Source organism: Penicillium mononematosum, assembly GCF_028829835.1.
Source record: "Penicillium mononematosum strain IBT 11891 chromosome Unknown utg000001l:1.0-4488741.0:1.0-4491989.0, whole genome shotgun sequence".
NCBI lineage: Eukaryota > Fungi > Ascomycota > Eurotiomycetes > Eurotiales > Aspergillaceae > Penicillium > Penicillium mononematosum.
In genome coordinates, this window is record NW_026643271.1 from 2,665,414 (window position 1) to 2,688,305 (window position 22,892).

Here is a 22,892-nt window from a genome sequence, read left to right on the forward strand (position 1 = left end):
ATCCCATGCCATAGATTTACTTCAGTTCTTAGGGTAATATGGTTCCGGTTGTGAAACCTATATTTTAGGGTAAGATGGCGACTGGTCAGAGTTGCAACCTCGGGAGTAACCTTGGAATGTACCTGCTGGGCTCACGAACCACGGGCCTGACCCCCGCGGACGCTTTCACCCGCAACCCCGCATTTATGTTTATGGTATTTTGTCACCGCCCTGGGGATGGATGTTGCTGGGAATCTGAGAACTCGTCCACAACATTCAGTCTATAGTTGTCATCGGACGTCAGCGGGGAGACATTCAAAATCTGCTTAAAGGGAATAGGGACAATAGCAGATCTGTCGTGTTTCATATATGATCTGATCATCTGCCACAAGATTCGGGTTTCGTACACATGACGGATGCTGGAGTACGAGCCCGTCAAACTTCGAGTGTGAATCCTTCGCGTGTGGCCAGCAGCAGGCTGGGTAAATACGCATGTCGGGAATGCCGACGACGCAAGTCGAAAGTACGTACTTCACACTAAAGTGTTGCTTCCCCTTATCTTCGCGTGCACCCGTCAAATGTTATTTTTCGCCCTATATAGTTGTCTAACTTCTTGGTAGTGTGACCGCCGACTTCCCAATTGCTCTTTGTGCATTAAATTTGGTCGAAGGTGTACCTACGAACTACTAGCCAAAACACCATTGACCAGGCAACACTTAACCCAAGTAGAGGAGGAGCTGGCTCGCACAAAGGCCCTGCTCTCCAAACATTTGCCGCGGTCAACTCCCGATAATCATGGGGTTGACCAATCCCGCTACCAGAGCCCTACCGTGACGAGCGATCACCAACTACCTCCAGTTGTCCCTGACGGAGAATCTTCATTCCAACATGACGGAGTTCAAACTGCACATGATAATATGGGAACCACGAACGGACCTCCTTCCATCATCAGCAACCAGACCTTGTTAAATGCTTCAACGGGATCTCCCTCCAGGAGCGGGCAGCCTTTCCCTTCCCATGACAGCAGGGCGTCGTCGGCCTCCCACCGACCAAATTCTTGGGCCCAGGAGACTATACACAGGCGAGAGACTGTGGTGGCTTCGTTGGAAACACCACCGTCAATTACGGGGTTTGAATGGGATGAAAGGTTAGAAGACCAAGGCGAGGATGATTTCGTCGACGGGATGGCTATCCTACCAAGCAGGGTCAATGGTGGAGGATATTTGGGTATGGACCATATTCATGTATTTCTTCCGTCATCTTCTTTCTGACCGAGTTCTTGAAGGGACCGCATCCGGTGCTGCGCTCATCCGTTTGACGGAAAGTCAAGACTCTGAGTGGCCTGACATGTCCGCGTCCGATCAACGATGCGAAACAGCATACTCTCATCAGCGGACGCGTGTAGCCTTCTCTTTAACCTCGCTGTCCCAGCTGGAACCTTTCATCGATGCATACTTCTCCCTCTACCATTGCTCGTATCCAATCATTCACGAAGCAACATTCCGCGCTCAGTTCATGGAAGTGATCCCACGACCGGCAAAGACTGCCTGGCAAGTATTATTATATGTGGTAGCCGCCTTAGGTGCATTTACAGCTGCTGTGACTCCAACTGATGTTGACTTCGCTTTATTCAAAGCTGCCAAGGCTCGGCTGACGATAGATGTCTTGGAAACTGGCAACTTGACTCTGGTGCAAGCATTGACCCTAGGCTCAAATTATCTGCAAAAGCGGAATAAGCCAAACTCTGGGTATAACTATCTCGGCCTCGCCAGAAGAATGGCCATTGGAATTGGCCTGCACAAAGAGTTTCCTGCATCAAAGCTTTCCCTTCTTGCGCTGGAGATGAGAAGAAGGGTGTGGTATTGTCTGTATATCTTTGATGTGGGGGCAGTGATTACTTTATCCCGGCCTCTTGATTTACCGGAGCAGGGAATTGAGACTCATCTGCCGCTGAATATCCACGAGAGTGTAAGTCCCTTCGGGCTCATACCAAATTCTGATGACACTGACTCTGCCGTAGAGCATCACCCCTGGCACACAGGTTGTTCCATCTCCGGTACCGGAAACAACAGTCTACACGCACCTGAGGGCCCAAGCGACATTTCATCTAAAGACAAACATCATCTATTCTAAAATCATTTCGACTCCCCTTCCATCCGCGTCAGAGATCATTGAGTTAGACAACCTCGTCATTGGAGAATGGTTGCACTCCCTTCCGCCCTGCTTCAATGAGGATGCCGTCCAATCGACCAGATTCACCCTCTGCCACGCGATCTTGAAATGGCGGTACCGCAATCTTCGTATATTGATGTATCGGCCGTTCTTGGTGGGGCGATTGATGCTAGGTTCTGAGATTGGTCTGAGCGGTACAGGCGATAAAGACGAACCTCACGTTGAACTTGCTATTCAAAGGTGCCTCGATGCTGCCAAAGAATCGGTCGAACTAATCTCATCATTTTGGGGTCAAGATCAGAAAACAACAATGGCCTGTTGGTATGGTCTATACTTCTTATTCCAAGCGATCTTGATCCCTGTGATTTGCTTGCGCAACAGCCCTTCCGTTCCGGCTGCCGATGACTGGCGGGCACAGATCTTTCTAGCGATTCAGACGCTCGAGTCGATGACGCCATCGAACGCTAATTCACATCGTTTCTTGAGGACCATACATTCTTTATGCAGTTTCTATCTCCACCCCGGATGGACGGTTGGCAGGGTCCGATCCAAGAATCACCGGAGACTCAGATCACAAACCTCTATCCACTTATGTGGCCTACCCTTGAAATGGCACACATTGACGGAGTGGATCCCGCGCTGTATGTTCCCTTACGTCTGAGTAATATTTCGTACAGCTGACCATGATGCTTTCTTTCACTTCCAGGCAGGAAGTCGTTGTGAACCACTTTATGAATCAGGTTACTGGGCTACAATGACTAAACATCTAGTGTTGGAATGGTTTTCGTAATCTCGGTTTACAAGGGGGGCTTATACCCTATCAGTATCTGCTAGATAAGCTCGGTGTCGGTGCCGCATTGCGTTCGACGCAAGAGACCAAGTTCGCCGTGCCTAATATTCTCGTGGATGCTATTGTCAGAGCACAAGTTTTGCCCAAACTCGTCCCTGATGATTACACTTTGGTTAAGATTCACCGCGACCAATACTGCGCCACGGGCCGGACGGTACGTTATGCAAGTCTACGGCGTGCCTAGCATGTCGGGATTTTCCAGTCGTCTGTTGATGGATGTTGATGGACTCCAAAGTCATCGACTTAGACGCAAGGCAGTCTGCCGAGTGCACTGTTGTGGCTTCCCTAGTACCCATTCACGCTGCCTGTTGACTCTTCCGATGTAGAAATTGCGTCGTTTTCGGGATACCCAGATACTTTACGATCCATGTGTCTTCTGTAAGATACAGCCATATTAATACTTTTACCTTACATTGAGGGCAATATATGATAAAAGTTGTCGGGTCTGCGGGATCTCCCACTTAGTGAAGGGCCATGATACCGAGAACAGTATTCATATTCTCGGTCGCTTGTCCATTAGTGGACAATGGTTTTTCCACTAGGCATCATAAATGTGGGCATGGTTAGTACTCGTAGTATATGGGCTTGCTTATAGTCGGCTACGCACGGGCTCAAATTTTATACTTCAATTTTTATACCCAGCATCCAGCATACCAGTATACACCTCGAGTGTTGCCAACGCCTATTAATCTACAAAATATGGATACTCCAACCCTTTAATATCTATCGAAACCCCACAGAATAGGCCCACTATCGATCTTCCCTTTGGTCGAGCCGGAATAACCTGTTTTGCCTCATGCCCGACCTCGGAGATCAGATCAGATTGATAAGCCTTGAAAAAAAAAGGCTTAAAAAAGAATCAGCCAGATCCGGCTATCACGGACTGGAAATCATTAAAGATAAATAATATTAGAAGTTGTTAAAATCAGGTCCTCTCCAGCCCCTCTATCCCCTCCGGTCCCTCCAAGTCTCTCCAAATCGCCCAAAATCTCCCCCAACGCTTATCTCCGCCCACCGCCACCCGCGAAACCCCGAAAAACTTCCTTTTCCCGGTGACGCATCCTTTTTCTTTTCAACTCGGGCGCAGAGAACTCGACATCATTTCCACATTGAACTAATTGAATGCCGCAAGTGGAATTCTCTTCAGGCCACGGCACTGGCCATCAGTTTCACACAGAATCAAACGCCTCTCTAGGGACGTCATGGACCGCACAGTTTGAAGATTCTACAATGGCCACCACACCAGGGACAGGGTCTCCTCCCGCGCCCAAGTCCCCTGTCACAGCAGATAATATTACTCCCGGACAGCGGATGGTGTCTGCGACCGCCGGCAATGTCTTGACCGGACTTCTGGGTGAGTCGGGAAGAGCTCCCGATCCTTGGAAACCTAGCACTAACAGCTCCAGTGACACCCTTGGATGTCGTACGAGTCCGTCTCCAGTCACAATCCCAGGTCCACAACACCTCACCCTTTACCTCTCACACCACCCAGACCCTGAAAAACCTCCCTCCAAACCTCGGTATCACCTCATGCTGTCGCGAAGTATTCTGGGTCGGAAATGATGCACAGATGTGCATGCTGGGGCCTCAAGCGACCGCGGTCGGAACCCATCCACACACGGCGATTGATTGCGCGGTTGAAGAATCGCAGCGGCGAACATTCACATCAACTATAGACGGGCTACGGAAGATCGCGCGTAATGAAGGAACTTTGACACTGTGGCGAGGGTTAAGCCCGACCCTGATGATGGGAATCCCGGCCAATGTCATCTACTTTGCTGGATACGACTGGCTGCGCACAGATGATCGGAGTCCCATCAAGCAGCGGGTATCTGAAGGCTATGCGCCCTTGATAGCTGGGTCCTTTGCTCGCGTAGCAGCCGCCGCAGCAACCAGCCCACTGGAGATGTTTAGGACGCGTCTCCAGGCAACTCCGGGGACGGGGGCGGGACATTTCAAAGCTACTGTGCAGGATCTGTACCATATGACGCAGGCAAAGGGATATAGCTCGCTCTGGCGAGGATTCACTCTTACTATGTGGCGCGACGTTCCTTTCTCCGGACTCTACTGGTGGGGATATGAGGAGGTGAGAAAGGCCCTGATCGCGGCGCGGCAGAAGGCCCCTCATCTCGCGGGTTCTGATCTTGAGGCTCAAGAGTCAAGTCTCCAATCTTTCCTCGATAGCTTCATCTCCGGCGGTGTTTCAGGATCCTTAGCAGCACTTGTTACTACCCCATTCGATGTCGGCAAGACACGACAGCAAGTTTTCCGACATTTGGACGACGTTCCTCTCACTGGGGCCCCCCGCACGGGATTACCCCCCGGCATCTTGGCGCCAGAACAACTATCCTTACCAAAATTCCTTATGCACATCTTCCGTGAAGAAGGTACCGCCGGCCTATTCCGTGGTTGGACGGCACGATGTCTAAAAGTTGCTCCGGCCTGTGCCATCATGATCTCAACCTATGAGCTTGGAAAGCGCATGGCCCGGGAAGCCAACGAACGGCGACACTCTGACGCATGATCGCCCCTTTTGTACATTATACTGCATATGTGCTCCCCGCTTTTTTTGTTATGGCGTTTCTGATGATACCGCATGAGCCGAGTTATATAGAGTGGTGCATTAGCATTTTGGAATTTGGATGTTGTATATATATTAATGGAAATCTCTCTCTGGGCATATAAAAAAGCAATTTAACCCCAAAGACATCGCTTTGACTCACAGCACAGCCCAGACGATCAGCGGGCAAATTAGGTCCGGGCGTGATCATCCGGACCCCACGAAGATGAGGCTGAAGTTCCCCCTGGCTGGTGAGATTTAAGAATGGACAGATTCCGACTTTTCCCTATTTCCTACTTTTTCCAGGTCTATAATCATCCCAGGTTCAACTGGGCTCGGCATCATGACTTCCCGGCCACCCCTGACCGACCAGACGCGCCCATGGTTTGAGCACATTGCTGTTGCGAAAGATACAAATGCCGAGTGAGTCCATATGCTGTATTATCGCATTCGTATAATAACTCATTTCTCAGCATTGTCGCTGTCCCGCCCATCGGGGCCCAACATAGAAAGACATGGACAGCACATGGCGAGCAATCGTCCTGGCTTGATACCAAACTACTATCTCGTATTATCCAAGCACGAGTCTTGCTGTATAATTACGGAGACCTGCGTGACGATAAAATCGACACCCTGGGTGAACGACTATTGAACCAACTACGTAATGAGAGGAAAAATGAGGTTTGTTGTCCTGTTCGCTTTTCAAGGAAGGATTCACCAACAGTTGCGCAGTCAACTCGACGGCCCATCTTTTTCATCTGCCACAGCACTGGTGGTCTCGTCGTGAAAGCAGCTCTAGCCCTGGCATCGCGAGAACCGAGCCAATCCATCTTAACCAGCTGTCATGGCATCGCCTTCTTTGCAACTCCCCACCAAGGCTCGACTTATCTCTCCGCCGATGAGTACACTGCTAGTATTCGCCATATCCTGCACCTGGAGCATGACACCCCAGAAGCGCTCAGGAAGCAATTGCGTCCGCGCCAAGAGCGGCTATGGCATCTATCGAACCAGTTCAACACTCTTTCAGCCGACATGAGGGTTTGGTCTTTCCTCGAAACTGTGGATTCAACCATGCATGTTATCGACGCGGAGACAAATAACATATTGGAGTTCCATGTTCCTATCACTTCGATTCGGTCGGGTTTGCTGGATATTGAGCACGAACAAGAACTGCCCATGGCAACAGACCATGCGGGGACGGCAACGTTCCACGGCCAAGAGTCCACACGAGATAGATTTCTGCATGAGCTTGGTGGTGCCGTTGACACTGCGGTTGAAATTTCAAAGCGCGAGGATACGCCATTGGGCGTAGAACAGAAAGTCCTGGTTCAAATTAATGGCTTCTTCGAAGATACTGCACTGGGTCTCAGTGACGAAACCCCACTTAAGCTATGGTCAAGCACGGTGCCCTTGGAAGAATACCTCTCTCGGGGTCCATCAGCCTGCCTTCGGGAGAGACTAGGTCGAGTTCAGCCGCGAGGCTTGGATGATTCCTCAATCAGCAGTTTTGATAGTCCTCGGTCATCCTACATTGCTCCTAGCCCCGATCCACATGACCATCATCATGACCACCATGATGAGAAACCAAGGCCCCTACGAGCCCCTCTACCCTATAGGCAAAGCTTCGATAATCCATCTGGTGCTTCTCCGAAGATCCAGATCACCCAAGCAGAAAGGGAAGGCTACTTTAATGACCCTCCAAGTGAAAGTCCACCTCCGCCACAGGAGCGGAAACGAAAGACCTCACTCTCTAAGGCGCTAGGATTAATTCCATTAAAGCGAACCCACCGCCGGAGTGCTTCTGACAGCAGCTCCCAGGGAAGTGTTGAACGGCCACCCTCGTAAGAGCCACACTCCGATGTTAGAGTCGTAACCATAAGCTAATGGAGAACAGGAGCTCTTTTACATCGCAACCAGTACAATCACCCTTCCTAGAAATACCCAAGTCTACTCGTGATCGTATCAACCAGAATGCCGACAGGCCGGATATACCTCGAGCAGTTCCACGTTTCGATCGACCTGAGGCTGATACCGAGAAACTGATGTGGATTCATGTGCCCTATACCCATACTGGTTGGGTATCGCAAGTCATCCGCCGAGCATGTCAGGATAGACATGAGCCGGATTTGTAGGGAATATTAACTATACAAGATTTACCACAGTACTGACTACCTTTGCAGTGTTCGGAAATTTATAAACGACGAAAATTGGTACCGTCGGCTTAATAGAGCTCGTCATCTCGAGCCCCATGCACGTTTCGTCAAACCCGCATGTCTTCACTCAAGGCAAATGGATGTTCTACAAAGCCCTGCTGATGCCTTGGAGGACCCACAACTCGCTTTATATGTATGTTTCAACCACCCTATATGCATATCAGCGCTGACTCTACTTATTCCAGGCTCCCTATGTTAGTACTTCCGGTTAACTGGATATCCGTCATACACACTGTGCTAACCCACACCAGCTCCATTGGGATACGTACCGCAACTTGATCCAACGGCGCAAAGTAGTCGAAGACCGACTCAATCAAGGCCGATCCAGACCCGTCCCAGGCCGAATCTCAAAAGCAAGCCTGGAAGCTCAACTTATTTGGACCTATCTGGGCTGCGAGCCTCCAGTGCACTTTCGCCGCACATTGGACCAGTACGGATATCCGAATCTGCGCTCGACTATGGCTCGTGACGACGACCAGATGCTCTGGAAACGCACTCGCAGACCCGCGCGCATTGACGAGCAGCTAAAGCAATACCTGCAGTCTGCACAGGATGATCCCGATCCTGAGGAGAATGTGGGCGAATTTATGGATGGGAATGTCCTGATGGTTGATCAGCTCTGGCTTTGGATTGTTGATCAGAAGACTGTTGTCACGTTCTTTCCAAATCAGGAGGCTACGACCTCTGAGGGAAAGCTTTTTGAACAGTCTAACTTGCATAGCAGTATTTACAATGAGTTGAATGGGGATCTCTCGCGTCGCTTTGAGACGGCCGGTGACTTGGCTGCTCTCATTATGCTGCATGCTGTCACTGTGCTCCTGGATAAGACTCTCCATCATGATCTGCAGGTATTGCGGATATTTGAGGAGTCAATTAGCATCTTGGTAAGAGTTATCCCTTCTATTCGACTCCCGAAGTAACCTATATTAACAAAATCAGACCGAGTCCGTCACCAAGTCTTTCAAGCGGTTCCGAAATAGAGGCTTCACCAACCGCCCAGCGGATCATGATCGCACCGCAGATGGCAAGATTATGACAGCCGCGCAGCAAGATTACAAAGAGTTGCAGGCTGCTCGTCGAAACCGTGAAGATCTCTCCGTTCTGCTCGAGCTGCGCGACATCGAGGACGAACTATCGACCATTCTAAAGCTCCTCGATCAACAAGACACCGTCATCAAAAGTATGGTCAAATACTTTGACAGCAAGGGGTGCGGTAAATCATTCCTTGATACAGCACAGGAGCGGATTGACGAATATCGTTCGCAAATCAACGACATGAAAGAAAATAGCCATACAACACAGAAAGCAGTAAGTTTCCACTCTTCCCTGTGTGCTGTTTGCATACACTGACTAGGCAGGTCGAAACCCTCCTCGATCTCAAGCAGAAACAGGCGAATGTAGACGAAGCCAAAATGACTCGATGGCAAGCTGAAGTAGCTCAGACACAATCGCGAGCAGTGATGGTCTTCACCATATTCAGTGTCGTGTAAGTCTACATACTCTCTCCACAACTACCTCAATAATCATGCCTGACAATTCAAGCTTCCTCCCTCTATCCTTCTTCACCTCCCTCTTCGGAATCAACGCCCGAGAATGGAGCGGCGAACAAACAAACCCAACCCTAGGAGAAATGTTCGAGATAGCAGGTCCGTTTCGTCCGAGAAGTCTATCAGTACTACAACTAACATTTTCCAGCCCCTACATCCTTCGCCATCATTTTTCTCTCCCTCTTTGCAGCATTCAGCAATACGCTGCGCGATATAGTATTCAAAACGCACAAGATCGGCGCGGGCCTCCTGAAAGAATTCATCTTCCATCCAATTAAATCACTCTTGTGGGATTCCGCTACAAGTAAAATGCCTGTCCATGTTGTCCCGGAGGATTCCGGGCTTCGGAAACGCTTTGATGAGTACCTTGGTTATGGGAGGAGGAATATGCAGCGTGATGAGGATATCTGGCAGCGGTGGCAGGGGGGCCGGATTTCTGGCGGGAAAGAGGTTAAGAAGGGGAAGTACGACGTAGATGTCGGATTGGGTCGGAGAGGTCGGGGGGGAGGTTTAGTTTGTATGTTTTGTATATCCTTTTGGTTTTGTGCTTTTGGATGTTTGATACCCTTGCGTCTTGCATTTTGTATCCTATATTTTCCTTTTGGGAGTATGCATAATCCACATGCTTGGAGCAGGTCAATGTATAACCAAAGCGGGCACCGAAGAAGGCGATTCATTCTCCATGTGTTTTCTACTCAACTTCAATGGGTCTCAAGAAGAGGCAGCATGGCGGTGTTGGCCATGTATAGGATAACCAAGGGCTCATCGGGACTTCTAGATTCATCCAGCCTGGATGATGGGAGTATCAATGCCGCCAATCCTTGAAAGCCGATGTTTTTGTCTTCAAAATCCAGAGCCGTCGCACGCGTGTGGGTGTGACTGGAATTCGTTGAGGGGTAGTGGAGGAGAAAGGTGAAGTCTACAATTTCTTAGTACAATGTTCGAGCTGGACTGGACGGATGCAACAAATACTCCTTTCGTCACTATCGTGATACGGCATTGCAGCTGTACTTTGACCCTGGCCTTGGAGGTTGACATAGTTGAACAGATGTAAAGGTAGGCCATCCGTGTACGAACCAAGGCTGTAACAGTCTGATACTACCGGTATACTGCTGGACTGCCACGTCACTCGGGTCTCACTGCATAGAGATTCAATACAGGATGCAGCCACGGCGCTTCAACGTGAGGACCCCGAGCCTGGACTGAGCTAGCAGAACGTCACTAGGTTCCTCCATAATGAAGCCCGTGCTGTACTAGGACTTGCAGTGTTTGAAGGAAATAGATGTGGCGTATGTTCATGTCTCTATGCGAAAAAGAGTACAGTACCTGTTCCGAGAAAAGTATAGCCCGGGAAATATGTGGTCTAATTCAATTAGAAAAAGCTGAATTAATACGACTAACTTAGTCTTCTAACCTTCAAGCGCACATCCACCACAGACACCGTTAGCGATCATTTAGATTCATTTCACCTTGCGTGCCAAACAGCCAAACACCGTGGACAGAGAAACAGAATCCGATCATATTGAAAGAAAATTGCTAACAGACTGGTCGACATGGGGTATTTCGAAAACATGAAAATTCAAAATGTCTGCGCTTCCATCACAAAATATTGGGGTTTGTATAACCAGCCTATATATGTATGTATTCAGAATGCGAGAATAAAGGGGACAGGGAAGGGCCCCCTTTGGGGTGCGGGAAGCTCAATCGGAGAAATGGACTTGACTGGATATCCATAAAAGGCTTATTCGCATTAAGCATGTGTTGGATGAAGGCTTAAAGGTGGAGTCGATGGTGGAATAACTGGCAATGAACCCTGTTCTCGGCAGAGTTTCATCCCGTATACCAGTGGTCATCAGCCCTCAACAGCAGGGAGCGAGGCAAGATTCATAGCAGAGCACTTCAATATAGTCTGCATCATGCGATTAGAGTCCAACGGTTTAGACAAGTAATCGTCCATCCCAGCCTCTATGCACTTATCTCGATCTCCAAGCATAGCATGCGCGGTGAGGGCAACAATCGGCGTGCGAGGAAGCCCATTCATCTTCTCGTACTGTCTGATATTTTCTGTGGCTTCAAATCCACCCATAACGGGCATCTGAACGTCCATGAGGACCACATCATAACGGTGGCGTTTAGCCTCTTTCACGGCTTGGAGGCCATTTTCCACGACAGTGACGTTGTGATTGAATTTCTCCAGAATTCGGACGGCGACCTTTCGATTCACATCATTGTCTTCTGCTAGAAGGATTGCTAACGAGCGTGTATACCCCGATGGGGTGCGGGTTGTGCGGTTGCCCAGGGCAGGAAGAATGCCGTTCCACAGATCGATGGGTCGACATGGCACTGTAATATAGGATGCTATGCCGAGTTCACCGGCAGCTCTCAACGCCAGTGATACGGTGTATGATGTAATGACTAGTGGGATTGGTTGGAGGTCCGGGCAGGCTCGGAGTCTTGCGGCGATGTCCAAGTTTTCGATGAGGATTGCGTCGAAAGTACAGCCCCAGTTACTTTTGAACTGGCCACCTCGTAACTCCTCCTCTCTGACAATGACTGGCTCTAATCCGAGCTCAATGAGAACCGAAGCTATTGGGAAGCTACGCGCAAGACCGTGGTCGAAGAAGAGAACCCGTCGGCCGCGGTGGGGGGCAAGCTGGTCTGCAAAGCTCATCGGCGGCTGGGCTAGCTTCACTCGGCAGGTAAATGAGAATGTGCTGCCTTCTCCCACATTCGAGGTCACCCAGATATCACCGCCCATGAGAGAAACAAGCCTTTTTGAGATTGCGAGGCCCAAACCTGTCCCGCCAAAGCGACGAGTCATCGATCCGTCAGCTTGCTGGAACTTGTCAAAGATCAAGCCAATTTTGCTTTCGTCAATGCCGATTCCAGGGTCTGAGACTGAGAACTGGAATGCCGTTTCATCTGAAGCGCACTTGTCGTCGTGTGCATGCTTTACCGTCACTCTGATCTCGCCGTGGTCTGTGAACTTGATGGCATTGCCGACTAGATTTAACATGACTTGCCGTAGTCGATATGCATCTCCGATCAGATAATCCGGTACTTCTCCATCTACTGTGTAGACTGAGACCCAATGCTTTCTCGTTGGTTTCCACCGAGAGGGCTTTCAGCACACTGAACACTGTTGCACCAAGGCTGAACGGTGTCTTTTCAATTATCATATGGTTAGCCTCGATCTTGGAGATGTCAAGGATATCGTCAATAATAGTTAAGAGACTAATGGCAAGATTGTGTACCATATTCAGAGTCTCTCTCGCCGGAGCCTGGAGGTCGTCAGTGTCGAGTGCCAGGCTCGAGAGCCCAATTATCCCATTCATCGGGGTTCTGATCTCGTGGCTATATTCAGTTAGCACAAAAATACAAATTGTCAACCATTGCGCAATTGAGTAACAGATTAACATACCTCATGTTAGCCAAAAAGTCAGACTTACTCTGATTTGCCAGCTCTGCTGCTTCACGAGCAGCGGTATTGCGCTGAATGCTATCGCGCAGACTCGAGATCATCTTATTGATCTTTTGTTTTAAATCGTCCATTTCCCCAGAGGCAGACACAGTGATCAATTTTGTGAAATCACCACTCATCGCCGCCTCGGTGATCTCACCAAAGGCACGAACTTGAGAGGTTAGATTGTCCGCCATCGTGTTGACATCTTCACTGATCGATCTCCAAATCCCGTGAGATCCCGCAACGTTGGCCTGGCCGCCGAGTTTACCCCGGACACCCACGTCCCTTGCCACGCCTTTAACTTCCCCCGCGAATTTCCCCAACCCGTCCATCATACTATTGATTGTTTCTTTCAGAGTCAAGATCTCACCCTGTGCGTGAACCTCGATTTTGGTACTAAGATCGCCGCGCGCGATGGCCTGGGTCACGTTGGAGATTTGACGGACTTGCAGAGTGAGGTTTTGGGCCATAGTATTAACATTATCCGTCAAATCGCGCCAGCGACCTTCGACATTCTCGACTTGGGCTTGCCCGCCCAGCGTGCCGTCGGTTCCCACTTCCCGCGCGACTCGGCTGACCTCAAACGCAAACTGATTCAGCCGATCAACCATTGCATTGATCGTAAGCTTAAGATCCAAAATCTCGCCTTTCACGTCCGCAGTCACTTTCTTCGTAAGATCGCCACGGGCAACGGCGGTCGTCACATCGGCAATTTCGCGGACCTGCTGCGTAAGATTCGAGGCCATGCGGTTGACATTGTCAGTCAGATTCTTCCAGGTACCCTCGACACCGTGCACAACAGCCTGGCCGCCGAGCACACCGTCTGACCCGACCTCGCGGGCAACACGGCTAACCTCGAATGCAAATTCCCGTAACTGATCGACCATCGAGTTGATGATATTCTTCAAGAGTAAGATCTCACCCTTACAATCTGCCTGCACCTTGCGCTGTAAATCACCCTTGGCAACCGCGGTCGTCACGGTGGTGATGTCGCGGACCTGCGTGGTGAGATTGTTGGCCATGGCATTCACGTTGACGGTCAACTCATGCCAAATTCCCTGAATGCCCTCAATCTTTGCCTGGCCACCTAACACACCCTCCGTGCCGACTTCCCTGGCCACCTTCGACACCTCCTGGCTGAAAACCTGTAACTGATCCATCATGGTATTGATGGTCTGCTTGAAGGTAGCAATGTCAGGCGACATTTCGAGGGGGTGCATGCGGGCCCGCTGTGATAGATCGCCATGGGCGACCTGGGTAATGATCTCGCCAATCTCCCGCAGTTCTTTCTGGAATGCTTCATTGATGTGGGTTTGTTTGCAGAGCTCCTTCTGAAGGTTTGAGCGTTCGTGTTCGATTTCCGCTGTGGAAGAATGCGACTCGCGGCGGTAAATAAGTTCATCCACAATGAGAGAGATAAACTCGCGAGGAACTGAGACTTCTGGACTCTGCTGATGCTGGAGAGCTGCTCGTGCTTGCATGAGATCTGCATCGCTGACTAGGGCTGGCCGAGCGGTATCCATCATGGCAGCCATTGTCGGCGGCAAAATCAGGGTCTATCCTCAATACAAATCGGCTGGGGGATTTCTAAGGCACGCAGGGACTCTAGAGGCAAGTTGGCGATGGAATAGGAATATCAGAAGGTCATGGCCGTACCTACGTTGACAGGCAACGGTGCCAACACGATGTGTTCCCCGCAAGCGCTCTATGCATCTCCCGATAGCCCAGGTATTCCACGATAATAACGAAATTCAGATTGAAAGAGTGAATCCAAGTCAGGTGCAAAAAATGCACGGAAATGCAAGACCGGAATGCCGTAATGATCTGTCTGGTGACACGAAAGGAAAAGGGACCAGACGGAGGGAAATCAGCGGAGTGAAGCTGGAGAGTAGAGAGAAGAGTAGAGAGGAAAAGGAGGAAGTAAAGATGGTGATTTGCTGTTTCCACCCGCTTACATTTTGCCTATTAATCCTCATTGCATATATTCATTCCCCAACTATGCCCTGAAGTTGTATTTGTCCTCAGTCTAGACCCTTCTTGGGCCATGGGCTCTAGAAACAGCACAAAACAGCCGACCCGAGTAGCCAATCAGTTGGCTAATGTACGTGATATGGAATGTTTCACAGTGCTAGTCCCTTCTGCCGAGACCCAAAGCTTCAATAGATCTATCGAGTACATTTGTACGTTTGAACTCTGTAAGGGGACATTGTCGATCCCGAGCTAAAGTACGTGGAAACTACAACTTTACCCGAAAAATCTAAAGGACAAGGGAAAAAGACTTAATCCAGTATGCTGTATCAAATGGGACTTTATTGGAATACATGATATAGTACAGTGGAACCTTTTGTGTTGAGTCCCAGGAGGAGAGGAGAGGGGAGAGAGAGAGCCAGAGATCAGACAAGTCCAAAAGAATACAGGTATGGAAAGAAACATGAAAAAAAAAAGATAAACACCAAATAGACACACAAAGAAAAGACATTACACAGATATCCGAGTATCAGAACAGGCTACGATGCAAAGAAGAGCGCTCGAGGTAATTCTTGAGAGGGGAGATGGTCAGGGGCTTTAGAACATGCCGCCGCCCATACCACCCATACCGCCCATACCTCCCATGCCACCACCGGGAGCGGCAGGGCCCTTCTCCTCGGGAGCATCGACAATGGCGACCTCAGTAGTACCGAGGAGGGAGGCGACACCGCTGGCATCAACCAGAGCGGTGCGGACAACCTTCAGGGGGTCGACGATACCGGCGGCAATCATGTCAACGTATTGGCTGGTGGCACTGTCGTATCCGCGGTTGAAGTCCTTGGCGTACTCGTCGGTCAACTTGCCGACAATGACGGAGCCCTCAAGTCCGGCGTTCTCAACAATGGTGCGGGCAGGGCGGCAGATGGCGCTCTTGACGATGCTGACACCGAGCTGCTGATCGAAGTTGGCGGGCTTGACGCCACCAAGGCCGTTGGCAGAGGCCTTAAGCAGAGCGGTACCACCACCGGGGAGGATACCCTCCTCAACGGCAGCGCGGGTGGCGTTGAGGGCATCCACAACACGGTCCTTCTTCTCACCGACCTCAACCTCGGAGGCACCGCCAACCTTGATGACGGCAACACCACCGGACAGCTTGGCGAGACGCTCCTGCAGCTTCTCCTTCTCGTACTCGGAGGTGGTGGGGTCAGCCATGACACCGCGGATCTGCTCGCAGCGCTGGGAGATGTTGTCCTTGCTGCCCTCACCGTTGAGGATAATGGTGTCCTCCTTGGTGATGGTGATGGCACCAGTGGAGCCGAGCATCTCAGGGGTGAGCTTCTCAAGCTTGATGTCGAGCTCATCGGTGAAGACAGTACCGTTGGTAAGGACAGCGAGATCACCGAGGATGCTCTTGCGGTTGTCACCGAAGCCGGGGGCCTTGACGGCGGCGACCTGGAGCTGACCACGGAGCTTGTTCAGAATGCAGACGGCGAGAGCCTCTCCCTCAATGTCCTCGGCAATGATGACCAGAGGGCGGCGGAGGGTGGTAGATGCCTCAAGGGCGGGGAGAATATCTTGGACGGCGGAGATCTTCTTCTCGGAGAGCAGGATGAGGGGCTTCTCGAATTCGACCTTCTGGGACTTGGGGTCGGTGATGAAGTAGGGGGAGGTGTAGCCACGGTCGAAGCGCATACCCTCGGTGACCTCGAGCTCATCCTCCAGGGTCTTACCCTCCTTCACGGTGATAACACCCTCCTTGCCAACACGCTCCATGGCGGTGGAGATGAGCTTGCCAACGTGGGTGTCACCATTGGCGGAGATGGTGGCTACCTGGGCGATCTCCTCGCCGGTGGTGATAGGGCGGGAGTTAGCCTGAAGGTATTCAACAGCGGCCTCAACAGCAGCCTGGATACCGCGGCGCAGATCCATAGGGTTGCAGCCAGCGGCAACGTTCTTGACGGTCTCGGAGAAGATGGCGCGGGAGAGGACAGTGGCGGTAGTGGTACCGTCACCAGCGACCTCGTTGGTCTTGGAGGCAACATCCTGGATAAGGCGGGCACCGAGGTTCTCGAACTTGTCCTGAAGCTGGATGGCCCTGGCGACACTTACACCGTCTGGGGAATGATTAGTCGTTTTTTTGCTAATGACCATGTGTTTGTCTCGGAAATCTTACCCTTGGTGATCTTGGGGGAGCCGTAGGGGGAGTCGATCAGCACATTGCGACCCTTGGGACCGAGTGTGGAAGTGACAGCCTTAGCAAGAGTGTCAACACCCTTGAGAAGGCTGGCACGAGCTTCAACGCCGAACTTGATCTCCTAGTTGCTGTTAGCAAGGGGAACGACTTGACTGATCCGGAATGGACGGAACAAGGGCCCAATGACACAGCAAGACGGTGCTATGGGTAATTGCCAATCCAACGCACCTTGTGAGCAAAACGCTGCTGCTGGAGGTTCAGAGTCGAGCGAGAGAAAGGGGCACGCTTGGAAGCGGCCGACAGGACGGAGGCCCGGGTAGAGAGAGCGCGCTGCATGGCTAGGAACAACGAGATTAAAATAATTAAAAGAAGAGAGAAATATAACCCAGGAGAAAATAACGGGTTCGGAGAGGGAAAAAGAAAGAGATGGAGAAAGCTGGGGGAGAGATGAAGCCAAAGTCTCGAAAATTTTCCAGGCGCTTCCTTCATCCCCAGAGCTTGGCGGCAGAAACAGCTAGAATCATCACGTGAGCCGGAAGAACGGACCTAATATCGGCTGTCGAAATATTGTAGATATTATTGTGTTATAGCCTAGAATTACATTCAGAATCTGTTACATTGTGTAGTTTGAGTGATTTTGTCTATATTTAAATGTGTAGAAGTAAAAGTGCTCCTACAGTTCTACATAGATCCAAGCTGATATGGTCCAATGTATACCTCGGCAACCTTCCAAGCTTGGCCCCGTATATTAATTAGCATTAGCAATCACTACTTCCCTTGTCTCTAAGTACATGTGTGTGTAGGGAAGCTTTTAATTGTATCTGCATCTTCAATTGCTCATCTATGTTGTACATTCACATCCTATCAATAATCTGCTGCTCAAACTAACCTTGGAAAGATTGCGGCAACCTTAGATATAGGTCCAAGTCCGCATACTAATATCCACACAAAGCTCTTACAATCAAAGATCAATCCAGGGATATTGCCATAGTTCTCATGTCACTTTATTCTGACCTCCCTATTGACTTACAATGAATTAGTGAGGATCCTCCTAGTAACCTACAAGGCACTTAAAAAGATATGCGACATGCTCTTATTGTAACTACACTACTGGGCCCCCCGTAGGGGGCCAACGAGCAACGCATGAAAGAAACGCTGGGGTGCAACTCCGGATAAGGCGTGGCTCCATGCCACGCAAGAATAATTATCCGGAGTTGCACCCGTTGGTTGGGATTGAGGCTCACCCCTCTCCTCCAACCAACCAGCGGAAAAAGCACAGAAAGAAAAAGAAAGAAAGAACAAACGAAAAGGAAAGTCACAAAAAGCAGGAAAACAAAAAAAGCAAGGGAAAACACAGGGGGGGAAGTCATTGAGTCGTCAAATGAACCGACCTCGGGAGCACCATGACGAATATGAACCAGGAAATTAGAATTCCTTGGTATCCTCGCCCTCGTAGCCAAAGTAGCGAGGAGGCTCTACGTCCGGAAGGTTCGCAAGCATTTCACTGTCGGAAATGAACTGGTTGTCAAAGCCACTGGTTTCAAAGTAGCTGGTCACTGGCACCATGAGCTGACCGGTGTATTCATTTGCAAACTGCAGTTCGGGAGCCACGTCAAACTGCGAATATGCGGCCGTGTGGTTCACGCCATCAAAGGTGGAGATGCCACCAGAGACAGAGCTAGGAGCCGCACCAGGACCGGCCTCGGGAATTCCATTCGGGAACCGGTTGGCAATGTCAAATGGGCTTGGTCCGTTGGATGGGAAAGGGATGCTAACTCCAGTTGAAAAAGGGGCGCTGGAGTCGACAGGCATGTTCGGGTAGTAAAATTGGCGACGGAGTGGCATGTTGGTGATAACGCGCGCCGGGTTGGTTGGGGTAACCGGCTCTCGGAAAGTTGCAGAGGTGGCAAGGTAAGGGTCAACACTGGCCAGGCGCTCACTGCCGACCTTGAGTTTCACCATCTTTGACTTCTTGGTCGCTTGAGTGGTGGCCTCGCTGCTTTCAGTCGAGCTGTCGTTCTCCTCAGTAGTAGCCGATTCGTTGTCAGCTTCGCGGTCATCGCCGGCGAAGTCACGCAGCCATTCCGCTCCAACACACAACAGCTTCTGCGAGTCATCACTGTCGGTTTCCTCACGCTTTTCACGCAGCTTGGGAGCAGTGAAGACCTTGTCCTTCTTCTTGTTCTTCGAAAACTGCTTCTGCTTAAGAGTGTACACGTCGTCAGAGTCATCAGATTGATCACGGCGACGGCGCTTTCCGCCACGAGTGCTCGGCGCAGAGTCTTCCTTTGGAGAAGGCAACGAATCCTTCTTTTTGCTTGCGTCCCCTTTGTGGTTCCCGTTTGCACGCTTCAGTGGAGGCGGGTTTGGCTTATCTTGCTCCTCCCGCTTGCTACGCAGCTTGGACAAATGCTGGACGATTGCACCTTCCGTGAACTTCTCTCCCATAACTTCCGCGGCATCCTTCCAGGGGATCTTGACGCCGGTCTTGTTGCAGACGTACTGGATGGCCAGCAGAAGCCGAATATCGGTATCCACTATTTCGGTCAAACGTCAGCATAATTCAATCAAAGATTCTCCAAAGAGAAAGATGAAACGGATTGGAGATCTAAAAAACAAAAAAGAAGACTTACCATCCCAGCGGACCAATGTCCGTTGACGCCGGCTGCTGACTTGGCGCTTGCCCTTATCCTCTTGCTCCTTGCGGGCCTCTTCAGCCTCCAATGCCTGTCTCTGTTCCTCGACTTGCTTCCGGAGCATTTCGAGCTCAGCGCGATCCGCGTCCTTGTCGGGCTTTCGGCCGCCGGCTTTCTTCTTCGCCATGTTGGATGTACGGTTCGTTTATATCCTTCTGCACGATATCATCATTAGCATTTGTGCTCATAACAAACAAAATGAGTACGGAGTATATCGACAGGGCATGAGGCAGGTGACTGGGCATGACCAATCCATTGCTGCATTTCTGCAAACCCCTCAAGCAAGAAGGAGACATGGGATCTGCAGAATGTCTTCTGTGTAGACAGGGGATGCATGACAACAAATGGCCGTGATGGTCCAACCCTAAGGAAGGTATTGTCCTCAACGTGGAATGGGGTGGAATTGGATTCGGCTGGGGTATGACACCATGCGCCCAAGCAAGGTAAGTTAAGACGAATATGCAGAGTGATGAGGCTAATCGTGATTGCAGGATCTTAGGGCATGGCCCAAAGAAGCTGTCGTCAGATTGCCGATCACAGCAATTTGGTCTCCGATATCCGAGTGTGCAATGTCAACATCCTCCAGCGTTAGGGATGGCATGGGACCAATGATGGTCCGATGCAATGCCCTCGCATTGCGGGTTAACACCAGCAAATCCCAGCGACAACTTGTACTGGGAATCGCGGTGCACTCGATATGTCCACTTGAGAATTGCAAGGTTCTCAACATCTTGGGCCTGTGCCACAGGTACCCAGAGGCCATGCAGTTGTGATGAGCTTGCAGATGTTGGACGTAGTTGTGTACGACCCAATCATCAACAAGATCAATGGGTGCTGCAGCAACCACGATCCCTGAGGATTGGATGGCAGTGGGAGCTCCCAAGGATCACAACGTGCAACACGACCTCGTGCTGAAGATGCACAGATGCCAGCGCTATAGGGTGGGAAGTGGGGATGTGCCAGAGGAAACCTATGGTCCACCTCCAGCACAAAGCTGAGTACTCACCTGGTGGATATGATAAAAAGGAACTGTCGATTCGAGATGCTTTGGTATCAAAGCAAAGAAAGGTTGGGAACGTCCACGACGATGAAAGGTGGATGGAGGAGGGTGGGATTGAAAGGTAAGTGAGAGGTGTGAAGACTGAAAGAGGTGATGGGGGATGGCAAATACCCTTGAGCAGCAAACCGCCTTGCAATACTGTTGCAGTGTTGCCTTCGGAGAGCTTGTTTGGCCCTTGGGTTTTGAGGTCGACCACGCGTCTTGTATGCGTCCGGTCGGCTCAGATCGAAGCGCGTCATACCGCGTCGAAAGGAGGCAGATTGAATCTTTACTTGTGCGCAGCAAGCCCTGCTCCATGGAGTCTCCATTTCTATTTACACGCGCTGATACATCATCGGATCTAGCACCTCGAGGCAGCTGAAGACGTACTAGGGTTACGAAACTTGAATTTGATACGGCGACGATACCTATTTTCCTGCCCTTGTCATGAACGATCTATACACCTTCGCGGCAACGCTTCTCCACCCCACCAGCCTTGGAAAAGGAAATGAAAAGCGCGGAATGCAACTATTGATGAAGCAATTGCACATAGCGATTATAATTTTACCCATTGGGCGTAGTGTGGCCGGGAAACAGAGTGTGTCGCATTGTATAGTGTTCTTTGTACCTATATGTACATATGTAGGTATAAGGCTGTTGCCGTGAGGAACGATCTATATGACTCCACGCAACTTCTAATCCCCACCAACATCGAAAAAGGAAATGGAAAGCACGGAATGCAACTATTGATGGAGCAAAGGCACACAGCGGCTATGGTTTTATTCATTAAATGTTGAAGCTTGAAATCATACCTAGTGTGTCGCGTCGTATAACCTTGGAACTAGCTAGTGTTCTTTTTGCATACAACCTTGGAACTCAAGGCATGTTGTCAAAATAAACGCTAGTCACGTGACGGCAAACGCTGTAGCCGCTTATCAATCTATACCGGACTAACATTCTTCCGTGGATCTGTTACCGTTGAAACAAATAAACCACAAGAGTGGTAAATTAACAGCAGTAAAGAAGAAGGTATCGTACTGGACTAAATAATGCACGAGATGCACGAGGTACTAGAGGATCATAGTAACTGGAATTGAATTGGGTGATAGAATACAAAACTAGGATCCCAACCCTTTAAGAACTAGATAGAATTCTGCCTATACTGACCGCCAACCGCTGTTGGGTTACTCGGACGGGACATCACGTCACTGGAACCTTGGACACAACCTTGGAAGCGTCGTAGCCGCTTATCAATCTATACCGGACTAACATTCTTCCGCTGGCTTTGCTCTCGCATCACGTGCTCTCTGGGCATCGAACCGAGCAAATCCTCACCGCCGTGCTAGTCACCGCCTTCCCAAGCCAGACCTCTGCGCACGTGATCTTGTCATCCCGATCCTCCGAAGTCGAACGCTTCCAAACTCACCCGAACCGTTTTCACCCCTTCAATCGAACCATACCTCCCACATTCTCTTCAAAATGACTGCCGCCTGGAAAGCTGCCGGTTTGACGTACGCACTCACAAATTGTCTTCCAATTCAATGCTAACCCCAACCCCAGCTACAACCGCTACCTGGCCATCGCCGCCCGCACGGTGCGCCGCTCCTTGAAGGAAGGCCCTCGCCTCGCGTCTGAGCGCCGTGGCCAGATGGACCTCCGTTTCGCCAAGTGGGAGGTTAGTGGATTCTCCAAGCTCTACGCTGCAGAATTTTGACTGATGACAATGTTACGATGAACAGAACGGAAAGCAGGGTGAAGTGAAGTCCCTCGCCCAGGCCAACAACGAGGCCCTCGCCAAGGCCGCTGAGAAATAAGCCTTATTCACCCATAACCTGAGAGAATCGAGCTTGGAGATATGCAGGGCCCGAGTGTGACGGACTTGAGCGAGTTTTTGGTCCGGGGAAGGCATTGAAATGTACATGTGTAGCAATACCGGCCTGTCTGGTTGGGCAGAGCTTAGAAATCGCACTCGTCTTTGTTTTCACACCATCCATAGGCCGTTAAATTAGAACTGCCGTAAGAATACTTATACTGCCCGAATGTGGCCGGTCAAATGTTGCACGTCACCCTAGGACCCGGTTGTCGACTTCCCGACTCGCTTTTTCCTCCGCTCACCTCCCCGCCTCCCCCTCGATTTGTACGATTTCTCAAAAACACGTCCGACAGCACGACACTTGTTTGAACTCCCGTAATAAGAACGGCTTTGCGGGG

General features: G+C 50.5%; 10 protein-coding genes across 10 annotated transcripts; 7 read left to right on the forward strand and 3 right to left on the reverse strand.

Moving 5' to 3' along the window:
* Window positions 1-388: 388 nt before the first annotated feature.
* Window positions 389-2,812, forward strand: N7519_000986 (uncharacterized protein; the record flags this gene model as incomplete). The annotated part of the gene is made up of 4 exons (XM_057287764.1): window positions 389-502; window positions 600-1,206; window positions 1,265-1,947; window positions 2,000-2,812. The coding sequence occupies 4 exons, from the start codon at window positions 389-391 to the stop codon at window positions 2,810-2,812; spliced, it is 2,217 nt and encodes a 738-aa protein (XP_057153847.1).
* Window positions 2,813-4,123: 1,311 nt separating this feature from the next.
* On the forward strand, window positions 4,124-5,525 carry N7519_000987 (putative mitochondrial carrier protein; the record flags this gene model as incomplete). Its single annotated transcript, XM_057287765.1, has 2 exons — window positions 4,124-4,355; window positions 4,408-5,525. 2 exons carry the CDS (start codon window positions 4,124-4,126, stop codon window positions 5,523-5,525), a joined length of 1,350 nt encoding a protein of 449 aa, XP_057153848.1.
* A 379-nt stretch (window positions 5,526-5,904) lies between these two features.
* On the forward strand, window positions 5,905-10,146 carry N7519_000988 (uncharacterized protein; the record flags this gene model as incomplete). Its single annotated transcript, XM_057287766.1, has 11 exons — window positions 5,905-5,984; window positions 6,035-7,402; window positions 7,456-7,689; window positions 7,742-7,907; window positions 7,960-7,968; window positions 8,026-8,658; window positions 8,714-9,082; window positions 9,133-9,260; window positions 9,317-9,420; window positions 9,470-9,838; window positions 10,100-10,146. The coding sequence occupies 11 exons, from the start codon at window positions 5,905-5,907 to the stop codon at window positions 10,144-10,146; spliced, it is 3,507 nt and encodes a 1,168-aa protein (XP_057153849.1).
* Window positions 10,147-11,173: 1,027 nt separating this feature from the next.
* Window positions 11,174-14,319, reverse strand: N7519_000989 (uncharacterized protein; the record flags this gene model as incomplete). The annotated part of the gene is given in 3 exon segments (XM_057287767.1): window positions 11,174-12,393; window positions 12,404-12,675; window positions 12,743-14,319. 3 exon segments carry the CDS (start codon window positions 14,317-14,319, stop codon window positions 11,174-11,176), a joined length of 3,069 nt encoding a protein of 1,022 aa, XP_057153850.1.
* Window positions 14,320-15,349: 1,030 nt separating this feature from the next.
* Window positions 15,350-17,282, reverse strand: hsp60 (chaperone ATPase HSP60; the record flags this gene model as incomplete). Its single annotated transcript, XM_057287768.1, has 3 exons — window positions 15,350-16,866; window positions 16,926-17,067; window positions 17,175-17,282. The coding sequence occupies 3 exons, from the start codon at window positions 17,280-17,282 to the stop codon at window positions 15,350-15,352; spliced, it is 1,767 nt and encodes a 588-aa protein (XP_057153851.1).
* Window positions 17,283-18,371: 1,089 nt separating this feature from the next.
* Window positions 18,372-19,769, reverse strand: N7519_000991 (uncharacterized protein; the record flags this gene model as incomplete). Its single annotated transcript, XM_057287769.1, has 2 exons — window positions 18,372-19,483; window positions 19,580-19,769. 2 exons carry the CDS (start codon window positions 19,767-19,769, stop codon window positions 18,372-18,374), a joined length of 1,302 nt encoding a protein of 433 aa, XP_057153852.1.
* Window positions 19,770-20,070: 301 nt separating this feature from the next.
* Window positions 20,071-20,415, forward strand: N7519_000992 (uncharacterized protein; the record flags this gene model as incomplete). The annotated part of the gene is made up of 2 exons (XM_057287770.1): window positions 20,071-20,085; window positions 20,134-20,415. The coding sequence occupies 2 exons, from the start codon at window positions 20,071-20,073 to the stop codon at window positions 20,413-20,415; spliced, it is 297 nt and encodes a 98-aa protein (XP_057153853.1).
* A 54-nt stretch (window positions 20,416-20,469) lies between these two features.
* N7519_000993 (uncharacterized protein) lies at window positions 20,470-21,063 on the forward strand (the record flags this gene model as incomplete). Its single annotated transcript, XM_057287771.1, has 3 exons — window positions 20,470-20,583; window positions 20,630-20,763; window positions 20,850-21,063. The coding sequence occupies 3 exons, from the start codon at window positions 20,470-20,472 to the stop codon at window positions 21,061-21,063; spliced, it is 462 nt and encodes a 153-aa protein (XP_057153854.1).
* A 1,097-nt stretch (window positions 21,064-22,160) lies between these two features.
* On the forward strand, window positions 22,161-22,495 carry N7519_000994 (ATP synthase subunit epsilon family protein; the record flags this gene model as incomplete). The annotated part of the gene is made up of 3 exons (XM_057287772.1): window positions 22,161-22,192; window positions 22,242-22,356; window positions 22,421-22,495. 3 exons carry the CDS (start codon window positions 22,161-22,163, stop codon window positions 22,493-22,495), a joined length of 222 nt encoding a protein of 73 aa, XP_057153855.1.
* Window positions 22,496-22,594: 99 nt separating this feature from the next.
* On the forward strand, window positions 22,595-22,863 carry N7519_000995 (uncharacterized protein; the record flags this gene model as incomplete). The annotated part of the gene is made up of 2 exons (XM_057287773.1): window positions 22,595-22,652; window positions 22,703-22,863. 2 exons carry the CDS (start codon window positions 22,595-22,597, stop codon window positions 22,861-22,863), a joined length of 219 nt encoding a protein of 72 aa, XP_057153856.1.
* Window positions 22,864-22,892: the final 29 nt, after the last annotated feature.